The sequence below is a fragment of the Xyrauchen texanus genome, chromosome 21, assembly GCF_025860055.1.
Source record: "Xyrauchen texanus isolate HMW12.3.18 chromosome 21, RBS_HiC_50CHRs, whole genome shotgun sequence".
NCBI classification, from domain to species: Eukaryota; Metazoa; Chordata; class Actinopteri; order Cypriniformes; family Catostomidae; genus Xyrauchen; species Xyrauchen texanus.
This window is the reverse complement of record NC_068296.1, coordinates 20,905,588-20,917,753: the sequence shown is the minus strand read 5'-3', so window position 1 is coordinate 20,917,753 and position 12,166 is coordinate 20,905,588. Positions and strand designations below refer to the sequence as shown.

Below are 12,166 nucleotides of genomic sequence, written 5' to 3'. Positions count from 1 at the left end.
GTTCACCTTATGTTACATTATGTCTTTGTTATTCATTGGATCACAAATGCTATGGACGCGACCAGACTTGGAAAAAAAATCCCAAGTACAAAATGCTCGAGTCCGAGTCAAGTCTGAGTAAAAATGGATCTGAGTCAGTGACAAGTCCAAGTCTATTAAAATTGGACTCGTGACCGGAGTCCAAACTCGAGTACCCCAACTCTAAGTAATAGTCTGTGACAGTAAAGAGTAAACAACGTTGCTAGGCAACAAGAACAACTGTCAGCTATGGGTGCTGCTGAGTGATACAAAAAGTTGTCCCGTGAAGAGTTCAGAGCTGTGTATTTATCATAAATAAAGCACAGCTCTGACCAATCAGCAAACTACCCGATTTATCCACCTTTTTCCTGAAGATAGTGTTTCAAGATTCGATTGTTTTCAATTTCCGGTCTCCAGTGTTTTCACTCCTATCGGCGATTATTATTAGCGGGTAATGTTTAAGGTATTTCATTTGTAAAAATGGTCAAAGAACATGGCGACAGAGTTGAGATGACGATACTTTTTTATAGACAATGCCTCACCTGAGTGTGTAGATGACATGAAGCAATGATCAGAGATAAGTTACTTTGATTTCATTAATGAGTTGTTATAACTTATGACAGCCAACAATGGCACAAGTTGAGCCTAAAATTCATTTTTACACCAAGTAACACATAAATGGTTGTTGTCCTCCTCTGGATCGCTCGTTTTGGCAGTACTTTCCGGCTGGAGACCAGAAATACAAAACAGGCAATCAGAATCATCATGGCATTGCTCATAAAAACGGAATAAAATAAAAAAATTGTTTTGACAAGGACTGTAATGTAAAAGCATTTAAATCAAGCATCAGCGGAATTATTATTATTTAAAAAACACTTCAGTAATGTAATTTACCTACATAAAGGTATGCTATTTGCACAGTTTTATGCATTTTAGTTACCGTATGTGTTTTTTTCTTTCTTCAATTTGCCATAGTGTTAAGTGATCATCCACCAGAGGGAGATACTGAGCAAAAAAAAGGAGCCTTTTAGCATGTGGCAAGTTTCTTTTCTTTAGCATCTAGCCGTTAGCAGAAAACAAAAGTGAGCGTTAAAACAACAACGTTTCCTTTTATGTACATACGTTGGTTGAAGCTGACACCAAGCGCTACATATAACTGTGTGACAGTGTGTCCCTATTGTCACGTGCCCATGACTGACTGAAACTACACATTAATCTAATTTGCAAGCATCGGTAGGTTTGATTGCCATTGAATTGGTGTTGAAATGATTGTTCTATATGTGAAACTGTCTTAGGATCTTTTTGCACATTTTGATGTGTCTGTTATAGGATGCTCTACATCTAGTTCAGGTGTCACATCCTGTCTCAGACCTGTACTCTCAAACTCAAACTGTGGTTTTCCCCATGAGCATGAATCATAAAGAAGCAGCAGTGTGTGAGTGTGTGTGTGTGTGTGTGTGTGTGTGTGTGTGTGTGTGTGTGTGTGTGTGTGTGTGTGTCACATAAGCTTTGTGAGATTTGCCAGCATTGGCCTGTCTTCACCCTGCTGACTGAGAGAGCAGACATCATGGCTGCGCAGACAGAAGTTCCCTTTTGTCTTAAAGGTATGATGCACATAGCAATTATTTTAGAACATACTAATAAATTAAATACAAACTAATAACCTCACTTGTTTGGATTGTATCTTATGTATGTATCTCGTGAAACTGCTACTAAATTCTTAAAGTATTACAGTTCCATCTGGCTAGCATGAGATTCTTAATTGCTTAATAGAAAACATTGTTGTTGTTTACGGATATGTTCAGATTATTCATTTATCTGCTGGTAGGTATGATGTGCTCGATAAATGGCAGTGTGTGCATGATTTACAGATGGCATAACTCGGTACCTGAAGCCACAGAGAGTTCAGTTCATGGGTTTGATGCATCTCAACCAGTGCAAAGGACGAGAGAGCAGAATTTTGGTACGTCAGCCTCTCCTTCACACCATTATATATATATATATATATATATATATATATATATATATATATATACACACACACACACACACACACACACACACACACACACACAGTGAAACAAATGGCATTTCATCAGGTCTGCAGTGCATATTACAGACAGGACAGTTCACACTTCATAGTAAAACTTGCTTTCTCTGTTAAACACTGGTGTAATGAATAAATACTAAAGGGACAAAACTTGGTAGAGTACACATAGTTTACACTTCAGTTAGTAAAACTATGAAGGAACAAGAGTGGCAAGTCATTTAAGTGACCAAATGAACAGTGCATTGCAGACATGTATGAATGTTTGTAGTTGTGTAGGTTCTGATCATATTAGTAGTAAACCTAAGCAGTAGTGGTAAATCACTTTTATTGTAACATTACCATATACACACAAGTGTAGTGGTGGGTGAAAGTCTTTGGTGCATGCTCCACAAACAGTGACCGATAGAGATTACACACTGCACAATTTGGATCTTATACACATTACATTACAGTTGAAGTCAGAAGTTTACATACACTTTAGCCAAATACATTTAAACTCAATTTTCACAATTCCTGACAGTTAATCGTAGAAAACTTTCCCTGTCTTAGGTCAGTTAGGATTACTAATTTATTTTAATAATGTGAAATGTCAGAATAATAGTAGAGAGAATGATTTCTTTCAGCTTTTATTTCTTTTATCTCATTTCCAGTGGGTCAGAAGTTTACATACACTTTGTTAGTATTTGGTAGCATTGCCTTTAAATTGTTAAGCATGGGTCAAACGTTTTGTGTAGCTTTCCACAAGCTTCTCACAATAAGTTGCTGGAATCTTGGCACATTCATCCACGGAGTAACGGAGTCAGGTTTGTAGGCCTCCTTGCTCAAACACGCTTTTTCAGTCAGATTTAGGTCAGATCTTTGTGATGGCCACTCCAATACCTTGACTTTGTTTTCCTTAAGCCATTTTGCCACAAATTTAGAACTTTGGGGTTATTGGCCATTTGGAAGACCCATTTGCGACAGAGCTTTAACTTCATGGCTGATGTCTTTAGATGTTGCTTCAATATATACACATCATTTTCCTTCCTCATGATTCTATCTATTTTGTGAAGTGCACCAGTCCCTCTTGCAGCAAATCACCCCCACATCATGATGCTGCCACCCCATGCTTCATGGTTGGGATGGTGTTCTTCGGCTTGCAAGCTTCACCCTTTTTCCTCCAAACATAACGATGGACATTATGGCCAAAAAGTAAATTTTTTGTTTAATCAGACCAGAGGAAATTTCTCCAAAAAGTAAGATCTTTGTCCCCATGTGCACTTGCAAACTGTAGTCTGGCCTTTTTATGGCAGTTTTAGAGTAGTGGCTTCTTCCTTGCTGAGCAACCTTTCAGGTTATATCGAAATAAGACTCGTTTTACTGTGGATATAGATACTTGTCTACCTTTTTCCGCCTGCATCTTCACAAGGTCCTTTGCTGTTGTTCTGGGATTGATTTAACTTTTCGTACCAAACTACATTAATCCCTAGGAGACAGAATGAGTCTCCTTCCTGAGCGGTATGATGGCTGTGTGGTCCCATGGTGTTTATACTTGCGTGCTATTGTTTGTACAGATGAACATGGTAACTTCAGTTATTTGGAAATTGCTCCCAATGATGAACCAGTCTTGTGGAGGTCCACCATTTTTTTTCTGAGGTCTTGGCTGTTTTCTTTTGATTTTTCCCATGATTTCAAGCAAAGAGGCACAGAGTTTAAAGGTAGGCTTTAAAATACATCCACATGTACACCTCAAATTCAGTACTCCTCCTATCAGAAGCTAACTGGCTGATTGTCTAAAGGCTTGACATTTCTTGAATCTTCCAAGCTGCTTAAAGGCACAGTTAACTTAGTGTATGTAAACATCTGACCCACTGGAATTGTGATATAGTCAATTAAAAGTGAAACAATCTTGTGTCATGCACAAAGTAGTTGTGCTAAACGACTTGACATAACTATAGTTTGCTAATATTAAATCTGTGGAGTGGTTAAAAAATTTGATTTAATGACTTCAACCTAAGTGTATGTAAACTTCTGACTTCAACTGTAATATACAATGTACAATATTCACATTTTACTATGTGTCTAATGTGTATACTGAACAGTATTCCTATTGTTCTGTCTGTAAACTATATCTGTCACTGTCCCACTGCACTGCAATTAGAGTAAGGTCAGTTGTTTTACTCTAATTTTACACTTGATTGTGGTAATAAATGTTTTTCCACACAATATTAATAATCAGCACTCACAGTGATGAAGGCTAGTGCAGAAACCTGCTGATGAAATGTGTATGACTCATGCTGTGCAGAGCATCAAGTTCTGTTTGCATAGTCAGCATTGAGGTAGATTGTTAATTTCTGAAACTGTTTATTCACCACTGAAGAGCTGCACCAGTTTCTCGACTGAATGTGCCAAAATTTTGTTATAAAAGACCAAAAACAATATTTTCAAGCAGAACATTCTGAGGAATAACATTTGAAAGCCAAACTTTGAAAAAATAAATAAATAAATAATTGTAAGAGTACAAATGAATGGAAGTATCTACCCATTTGTTTTGATCTATTTTCTTCCAGCAGATGGAGCTAGGCCCACAAAATACAACATATTTACAGTGTATTCTGTTGTTTGTTTGTTTTTTTATCCTATGCCAGGTGATGTCTCAGTGGAGAGCTCATGTATTCCACAGCAAACTTCCAGTGAAGGTGGGAATCAGTATGTCTGTGTGTCAAATTAGCAAATTATCAGTATACCTGAGGGGTGACCCCTATAATATTATAAATGTCTATGTTCATTACCCCACTTTTTGGTTATTTGTTTTCAGATGCCACTTGGATACTTTTTATATAATGCAATGTATACATTTTACATTTACATTTTACATTTATGCATTTGGCAGACGCTTTTATCCAAAGCAATTACAGTGCAATTATTACAGGGACAATCCCCGGGAACAACCTGGAGTTAAGTGCCTTGCTCAAGGGCACAACGGTGGTGGCTGTGGGGTTCGAACCAAGGACCTTCTGATTAACAGCTCTGTGCTTTAGCCACTACGCCACCACCACTCACACCACCATTTTAAGTGTGGCTTAAAGGGATAGTTCACCCCAAAATTAAAATTCACTCATCATTTATATATTCTCATGCCATCCCAGATGTTTATGACTTTCTTTCTTGACTTTCTAGAATTTTCTAGTTTATGACTTTCATTTTTAGAAGAATATGCCAGCTTTGTAGCTCCTCACAATGCAAGTGAATGGTGGCCAGAACTCAGAAGGTCCAAAAATCACATAAAGACAGTGTAAAAGTTATTTATATAATTCCAGTGGTTAAATCCATGTCTTTTGAAGTGATATGATAGGTGTAAATAAAAATGTTTATTGCAATGGAATTTCCTCAAACACAACTCAAAGACTAAATAGCACAATACAAAGGTTTTAAAACGATATATTTCACATTGAAGTTGAACAAAAATGATCAAACTGTCACTGCCTGTATATGCGCTCTGCCCGTGCTGGTTCACATATACATGTCATGTGCATGGCGTTAAACTGTTGCATTTAAATAGCCTCTTTGGGGTGCCTTGTTTTAAAATCAAATGACATTGAACTTTTCAAATTATTGTACTTAAGTTTGCACACTAGAGCCAAATGGGTAAAAAACACTCTTAACATTTATGAAGCATTGAAACTTTGGTATTATTGGAAACATGTTTAATAATAGTCATGAAACCCAACGCAGGTGTTTCGAGATGCGTTTATAAAATGAATTAAGGTTATTTTTAACATTACTCTGTGATCCCACGATGGCATTTAATTGCCACATTAAAAAATAAATAAAAGATTTTGATAATAAAGTCAAAATATTTTGTGAATAAAATCATAGTATTATGATATTCAATTTCAGATGAGAATAAAGTCAAAATTCTTAGAATAAAGTTGTTACAATGTGAGAATAAAGTAGTTTATTAGAGGGGAAAAAATCTCAATATTAGGCTAAACAGAGCATCATTATTATCATTATTATTATCGTCACAACAATAGAACGGATGCCGATCCTGCATCTTCATTAAAGGGTAACTAAACCCTAAACCAACTTTTTTTAGTTAATGATCTGTAAGCATGGGGCTTTATTAGTACTGGTCATTGATTCAAGTAATTTTTTTGACATTTGTGTATAAAGTGTTTTAATTCTACAATATATGGTGTAAAAACGTCTGAGTGCTGCCCTCTTCAGGTTGAACGATGGCTACTGCAGTTGAATTTTCCTATTGGCTGTTGCGGTACTTCGTGACGTAAGCGGTGACAGCTGACGTAAGCAGGTTCCAGCTCACCACGCCAGATTCATGTACATGTCGTATTGCGACCGTGTGAGGAATAATAATAACATAGAGTCTGACAGCAGCTGTCAATTAATCCGTCACTACGAGTCTCAGGTGCACTCGGTTCGTTCCCTCTATCCCTGCCGGGGTCTGCCCACTTTTCCTGCATTTTCAAATATTTCTAGTGGGTGGAGTCAGACTCTGAGCAGGTGTTTAGTTACCCTTTAATGCAAGAGATGGATAAGGAGGATGTATTTAAATCATAGGCCTACTTCAGTTTAGGATTTTACAATAAAAAAAATCCTTGGTTTTTGGCACATCAGCACACAGTTATTAGTATCTGAACTCTGCAGCGGTTATGTAGGAGATTACATTTATTCAGGAGAAAGAACCAGACAGATTTGCACAGTCCCGCTCAACGTTGTTGTTGGGATTTCCTCTCTAAACAATACTGTAACTGAGGGGATGTTGCCACATACAATATCTTGAAATGGATCTATATAATTCCCATTATTTTTTGCTTCACTTGAGTGTGAGCCTATATCTCACACCTCCCTTGACTGTTGCCCACATGTTGAAAACTCCTGTACTAATGCACACCACATTTATGCACTCCTCATTTATGAACAAAGAGCTCGCAAACTCTTCCCACAAATTCAGCTTGGTTGCATAGCTGCGTTATCTCCCTGGTTAGTTTCTGGACAAATGAGCCAACAAGTTGTAATTTTCACTTTGATCCCCAGTTTAAATTAAAAACATGTTTGATCCATCTATTTTGCACCTTTGATAAAGTTCTGAACTGGTGTCAGTGTTGTGTGTTTAATATAGGCCCTAATTGTTATTTGACAGGTAGGGTGGTCATTTTTGGAAGGAAGGATTCTTCTTATTTTAATTTTTTAATATACCCTGTGGGCTAAGCACCGGATGTCACTGAAGTCTAGGAACGCCCCTTGTCTGAGAGCCTAAATGCAGCAAATAACCTTGAGTGGTGTATTTAAACTGATGTGTCATGAAAATATGTGACCGATTAAACAAACAGTAGATTGCCTGCAGCAGGGTCAGGAGGTCAGGTGCAGTATTAACTCAGTGTTGCTCAGTTGCTCCAGTTAATTTGTTTCATATTCCTGCATAAAAAACATGGTTATGACTGACACTGTTTGCTCAAACAGCTTGATGTGATTACATAGCTGAGGGCTTTAGTAAAAGCTGGTATAGTCTACACCTTTTAATAGTTTATTGTATTGCATTCTTAAATCAATATACACTACCATTCAAAAGTTTAGGGTCACTTACTCATTCTTTATTATAATTTCGTTTTTCACATATTAGAATAATAGTAAAATAGTAAAGTCATCAAAACTATGGGATAACATACATTGAACTATGGTAATTATGTTGTGACTAAACTAAATCCAAAATAAATCAAAACTGTGTTATAATTAAGCATCTTCAAAGTATTCACCCTTTGCCTAGAATTTGCAGACATGTTCTCTTTTTCTCAACCAACTTCTTGAGGAATCGCCCTGGGATGCTTTTTAAACAGTATTGAAGGAGTTCCCATCTATGTTGTGCACTTAGTCGCTGCTTTTCTTTATTATTTGGTCCAAGTAATCAATTTCAAAAACTTTTTTTTATTGAATTCTTTAATAAAATGTTAGTTTTATAATGAAATACATGAATATAGTGGCACAATTATATTTTTGTTTACAAAACTAATTTCAAACATTTAAGCATACGCCTTCAGATCAAAAGATTTTTAAGATCATGAGAAACATTTCAGTCCAAGTTTTGACCAGTAGTGTATTTGCTCTGGATTAAGTATTCCATACAGAGTAATGCAGTACATTTAGATATTTAAAGTGTGTGACTCATTATTTGTTCCTGTGGAAAAAATAACACTTGTACCAAAGCTCAACTTCTGTGTTTGAGTTTCAATGAATGACCCAGCCTCCCTTACCCCCACCTTCGCTTCTTTTTGAACTTGTGAGTCACTATAACACTGTTGTCAGTTACTTGCTTCATATACATGTCAGAGTGTGTGCTGTTTACAACGGCCCCATCTCTTGCTGCAGGTGGAGAGCTCCTTCAGTTATCTGGAGATCCATGCCATCATCATTGAGAGTATTGAGCAGGTAAGGGGGGGTTCACTGTAAGCCTGGACTTATTCATTTAACATTTACATTTATGGAAACTCTGGTGTTTTTATCTTTCTTCTTTGACTCAAGTTTCAGTGCTATAAAAATATAATTTTTTTCAAAGTTAAAAAGTATTGTTGACACAACAGATGTTGCAAAGCAAACACAGCATTTTATATCTAGTTAGGGAGGCATATACTCTACGGCCACTTTATTAGGAACACCTGTACATCTACTTATTCATGCGATTATCTAATCAGCCAATCGTGTGGCAGCAGTGTTATGTATAAAATCATGCAGATATGGGTCAGGAGCTTCAGTTAATGTTCACATCAACCATCAGAATGGGGAAAATTTTGATCTCAGTGATTTAGACCGTGGCATAATTGTTGGTGCCAGACGGGCTGGTTTGAATATTTCTGTAACTGCTGATCTCCTGGGATTTTCTGCTGCTGTAGCCCATCTGCCTCAATGTTCAACATGTTATGTGTTCAGAAAGGCTTTTCAGCATAACAGTGTTGTAAAGCGTGTTTATTTGGGTTACTGTCAACTTGGACCAGTCTGGCCATTCTCCTTTACAAGCTGATTTCACCCACAGAACTGATGCTCGCTGGATGTTGTTTTGTTTTTGGCACCATTCTGAGTAAATCCTAGAGACTGTTGTGTGTGAAAATCCCAGGAGATCAGCAGTTACAGAAATACTCAAACCAGCCCGTCTGGTACCAATAATCATGCCACAGTCTAAAGCACTGATATCAAAATGTTTTGAATTAAAGGAATATTCAGGGTTCAATACTAGTTAAGCTCAATCCACAGCATTTGTGGCATAATATAGAAAAAAGTTTCGACTTGCCCCTCCTTTTCTTTAAAAAAACCAGTGAGGCACTTACAATGGGAGTAAATGGGGCCAATCTGTAAATGTTAAAATACTCACTATTTCAAATGTACAACCACAAGACATAAACAATATGTGTATTAACAAGATTTTAGTTTGATAGAATCACTTTCTAACCTGTTCTATGACAATCTGCCATGACAATGTAATGCCAACAAACTCTAAAATGACTTATAATAAATTACAGTTTAAGTAACTTTACAGCTCAAATAATACAGTATTTTTAACAGAAGAATTTATGCAAATGCTTTTGTAAAATTATAAGCTTCATATTTCTGCCTTTAACCCCCCTTAAAAATTGGCCATCATCACACTTTAATAGTGTTAAATATATAAATTGATACAATGACAAATTAAAATGTTGAGCTGACTTGAAAGTTGTTATTTTTGTCAAGTAAAAAAATCTTGTTTTATTTTGTTGCCATTGGCAACAGACTAAAACAAGCTCCATTTAATTGACTGAACTCAAAAATGCCAGTAGAATGAGAGAAATCATGAAATTCATCCACCTAACTCAAAACACTTGAGTAAAGGTATGTTTGTTGTACTCATTTTTTTTAATGTTAAACAATATCAGGGATAACAGTGTTCCGAATATTTTTGGGAGACTTGACCTCTAATGTCTATGGTTGTTACAGCCCTGATTGGATGTCTAATTAACATATAATTAGAAAAGAAGGGAAGTTGAGATCATTTTTCAAATGCAATCTTTTTATAATGTTTTTTTTTTTTTTTTTCCATTGTGAAAAATGTCAAGAGCTGTGAATGGTACATAATGGAGGTCCTGTATTTTTTCCTCAAAAGAAAGATCCTCTTCTGGCCAGCCAGCCAGTTAGTCAGTGCTGTTTTCTTTCATGGATAAATGCATCCACTCACCATGCCTTACACGCTTGTTTATGTGTGCGTTAGGTGGTTATTGAGACAGACAGGCAGATCTATTCTTTCAGCCTAATGTCTGTGCGAGACCTGGAGGCTGTGGTCACTAATATCACTGCTTCGCTCAAGAAGATCTTCCCTGATTCATCTCCAGGGTGAGTCCAGGGAGAGTATGATCTTTATACCCACATGGAATCTGCATCCGATGAATTCCATACCACAGAATTCAACAGATTTTCTCCTAAACCTTAGAGCAGAAAATGCATCAACATCAAAAAAAGACACTGTTATAACAGAATGTTCCAACAGAAAGTGCTGTTAGAAGAAAGTAAATATTCTATAATCAATCACTGTAAAATGGGTGTATAATCTTTGCAGAGTTTCTCTTTTCCATATTGTACCTTTTAATACACTGTGATTATTTAAGCCATACAGCCTCTACAATTTTGACTCACTTCTTCTCTGAAGTCTTATCAGCCCAAATGGAACAAATATGACCTTTAAAGTTGTCCGTATCTAATATCACAAAGCACCAACATGTTACCATATCCTGTTAGTTTTCCACTGAGTGGAAAACGAAAGAAACAATTTTTGTTGGTCGCTGTGTCCTCAACTTATTCTCTCTTTTAGGAAGTTAATGAAGAAAATTCCCCCTGATCTACAAGACAGGTTGTGTAGTCTTGCCTCCAGAGTAGAGGAACATGTGAATGGAGCAGTTGGACCATGTGGTCAGTTAATTAAACCCTTGAATTCATAATCAGCTCTTTAAAAACATCACATCTCAATATTCTTTTAGCGATACATTTTTTTTTTTGCATCTTCTTTGGTCTTAAACAGGAGGCTTCTCTGACACATATGCAGCATTGTGTGATTTCAATGAGTTCCCATGTTGTGGAGAAGTTCAGTGGGTCTGTAGCATTCACTACCACGAAGTCTCACATTTCGAAAATGAATGGTGGTTTAAATGGTTTAAAAAATGATTGTTACTGTTCTTTTTTTAGGATGTTGACAATATTTACCATGTCCAGAACTGTCGGGTATTTAACCTCATTGACTTCAGTCATTTAGACAGCAGGTGGGTGAACCAACACTTTTTTCATATTAATAGCAATGGTAACACTTTACAATAAGTTTCCATTAGTTAACATTAGACATCATAAACAAACAATTAATGTTATTCATGTTAGTTCATAGTGCATTAACTAATGTGTTAACTAATACACTTTTTTTTTTTTTTAATGTAGTAGTATATGTTGAAATTAACATTAAAATGAATACAGTAAAAGTACTGTTCATTGTTAGTTAATGTTAACTACTTTTGTTAACTAATGTTAACAAATATAACCTTATTGTAAAGTGTTACCATAGCATTTTATCTACTATATATTTTTAAAGTGTATTTTATCTGTCTAATCCTCACAAATACAATATAATTGAGTAAAAAGCTATGGCAGGCTGTTCTATATTACAGTATGAATATAGTCATGCTTAAAGGGTGTTGTTACCCTGGAATCCCTTTAGCTGTTACTATATTCATAATATAGCATATCCTAATGTGCATTATTGCTTTTATAAAATGGTCACAACCAGGGCTTATCCAGAGTTCCCGGATGGAATTTCATGGGGGAACGGCATTCCCATTCAAACTGGCCACATTTGTTAGGGGAATAGAGAGTATTTATATATTTTCTCCACTAAATAGCCTACGAAAGCTTTGTGGATTCCTCACTTAAATGCGTGGGATATTCTGCATCTATGGTTGCACAATGTCGACCATCGTGAGTGGCCAGAACACATTCACTCAACAGATCAATAGATGCACGCGGAAATCCACAGGCAACCGATCCACACATGCGCGCATCATATGCACACGTGCTCAATTTACAAATCCACGCATC

At 36.4% G+C, this 12,166-nt stretch overlaps 1 protein-coding gene across 1 annotated transcript in view; it reads left to right on the top strand.

The window, feature by feature from the left end:
- The first annotated feature begins 1,576 nt into the window (after window positions 1-1,576).
- carmil2 (capping protein regulator and myosin 1 linker 2) overlaps window positions 1,577-12,166 on the top strand; it is a 63,953-nt gene continuing 53,363 nt past the window's right edge. Inside the window, exons 1-8 of the mRNA XM_052152795.1 lie at window positions 1,577-1,622; window positions 1,890-1,981; window positions 4,696-4,746; window positions 8,435-8,494; window positions 10,302-10,423; window positions 10,899-10,996; window positions 11,106-11,176; window positions 11,270-11,343. Of these exons, the coding sequence (XP_052008755.1) occupies window positions 1,586-1,622; window positions 1,890-1,981; window positions 4,696-4,746; window positions 8,435-8,494; window positions 10,302-10,423; window positions 10,899-10,996; window positions 11,106-11,176; window positions 11,270-11,343 (605 nt within the window). The 5' untranslated portion in view covers window positions 1,577-1,585. The remainder of the gene's footprint in view (window positions 1,623-1,889; window positions 1,982-4,695; window positions 4,747-8,434; window positions 8,495-10,301; window positions 10,424-10,898; window positions 10,997-11,105; window positions 11,177-11,269; window positions 11,344-12,166) is intronic.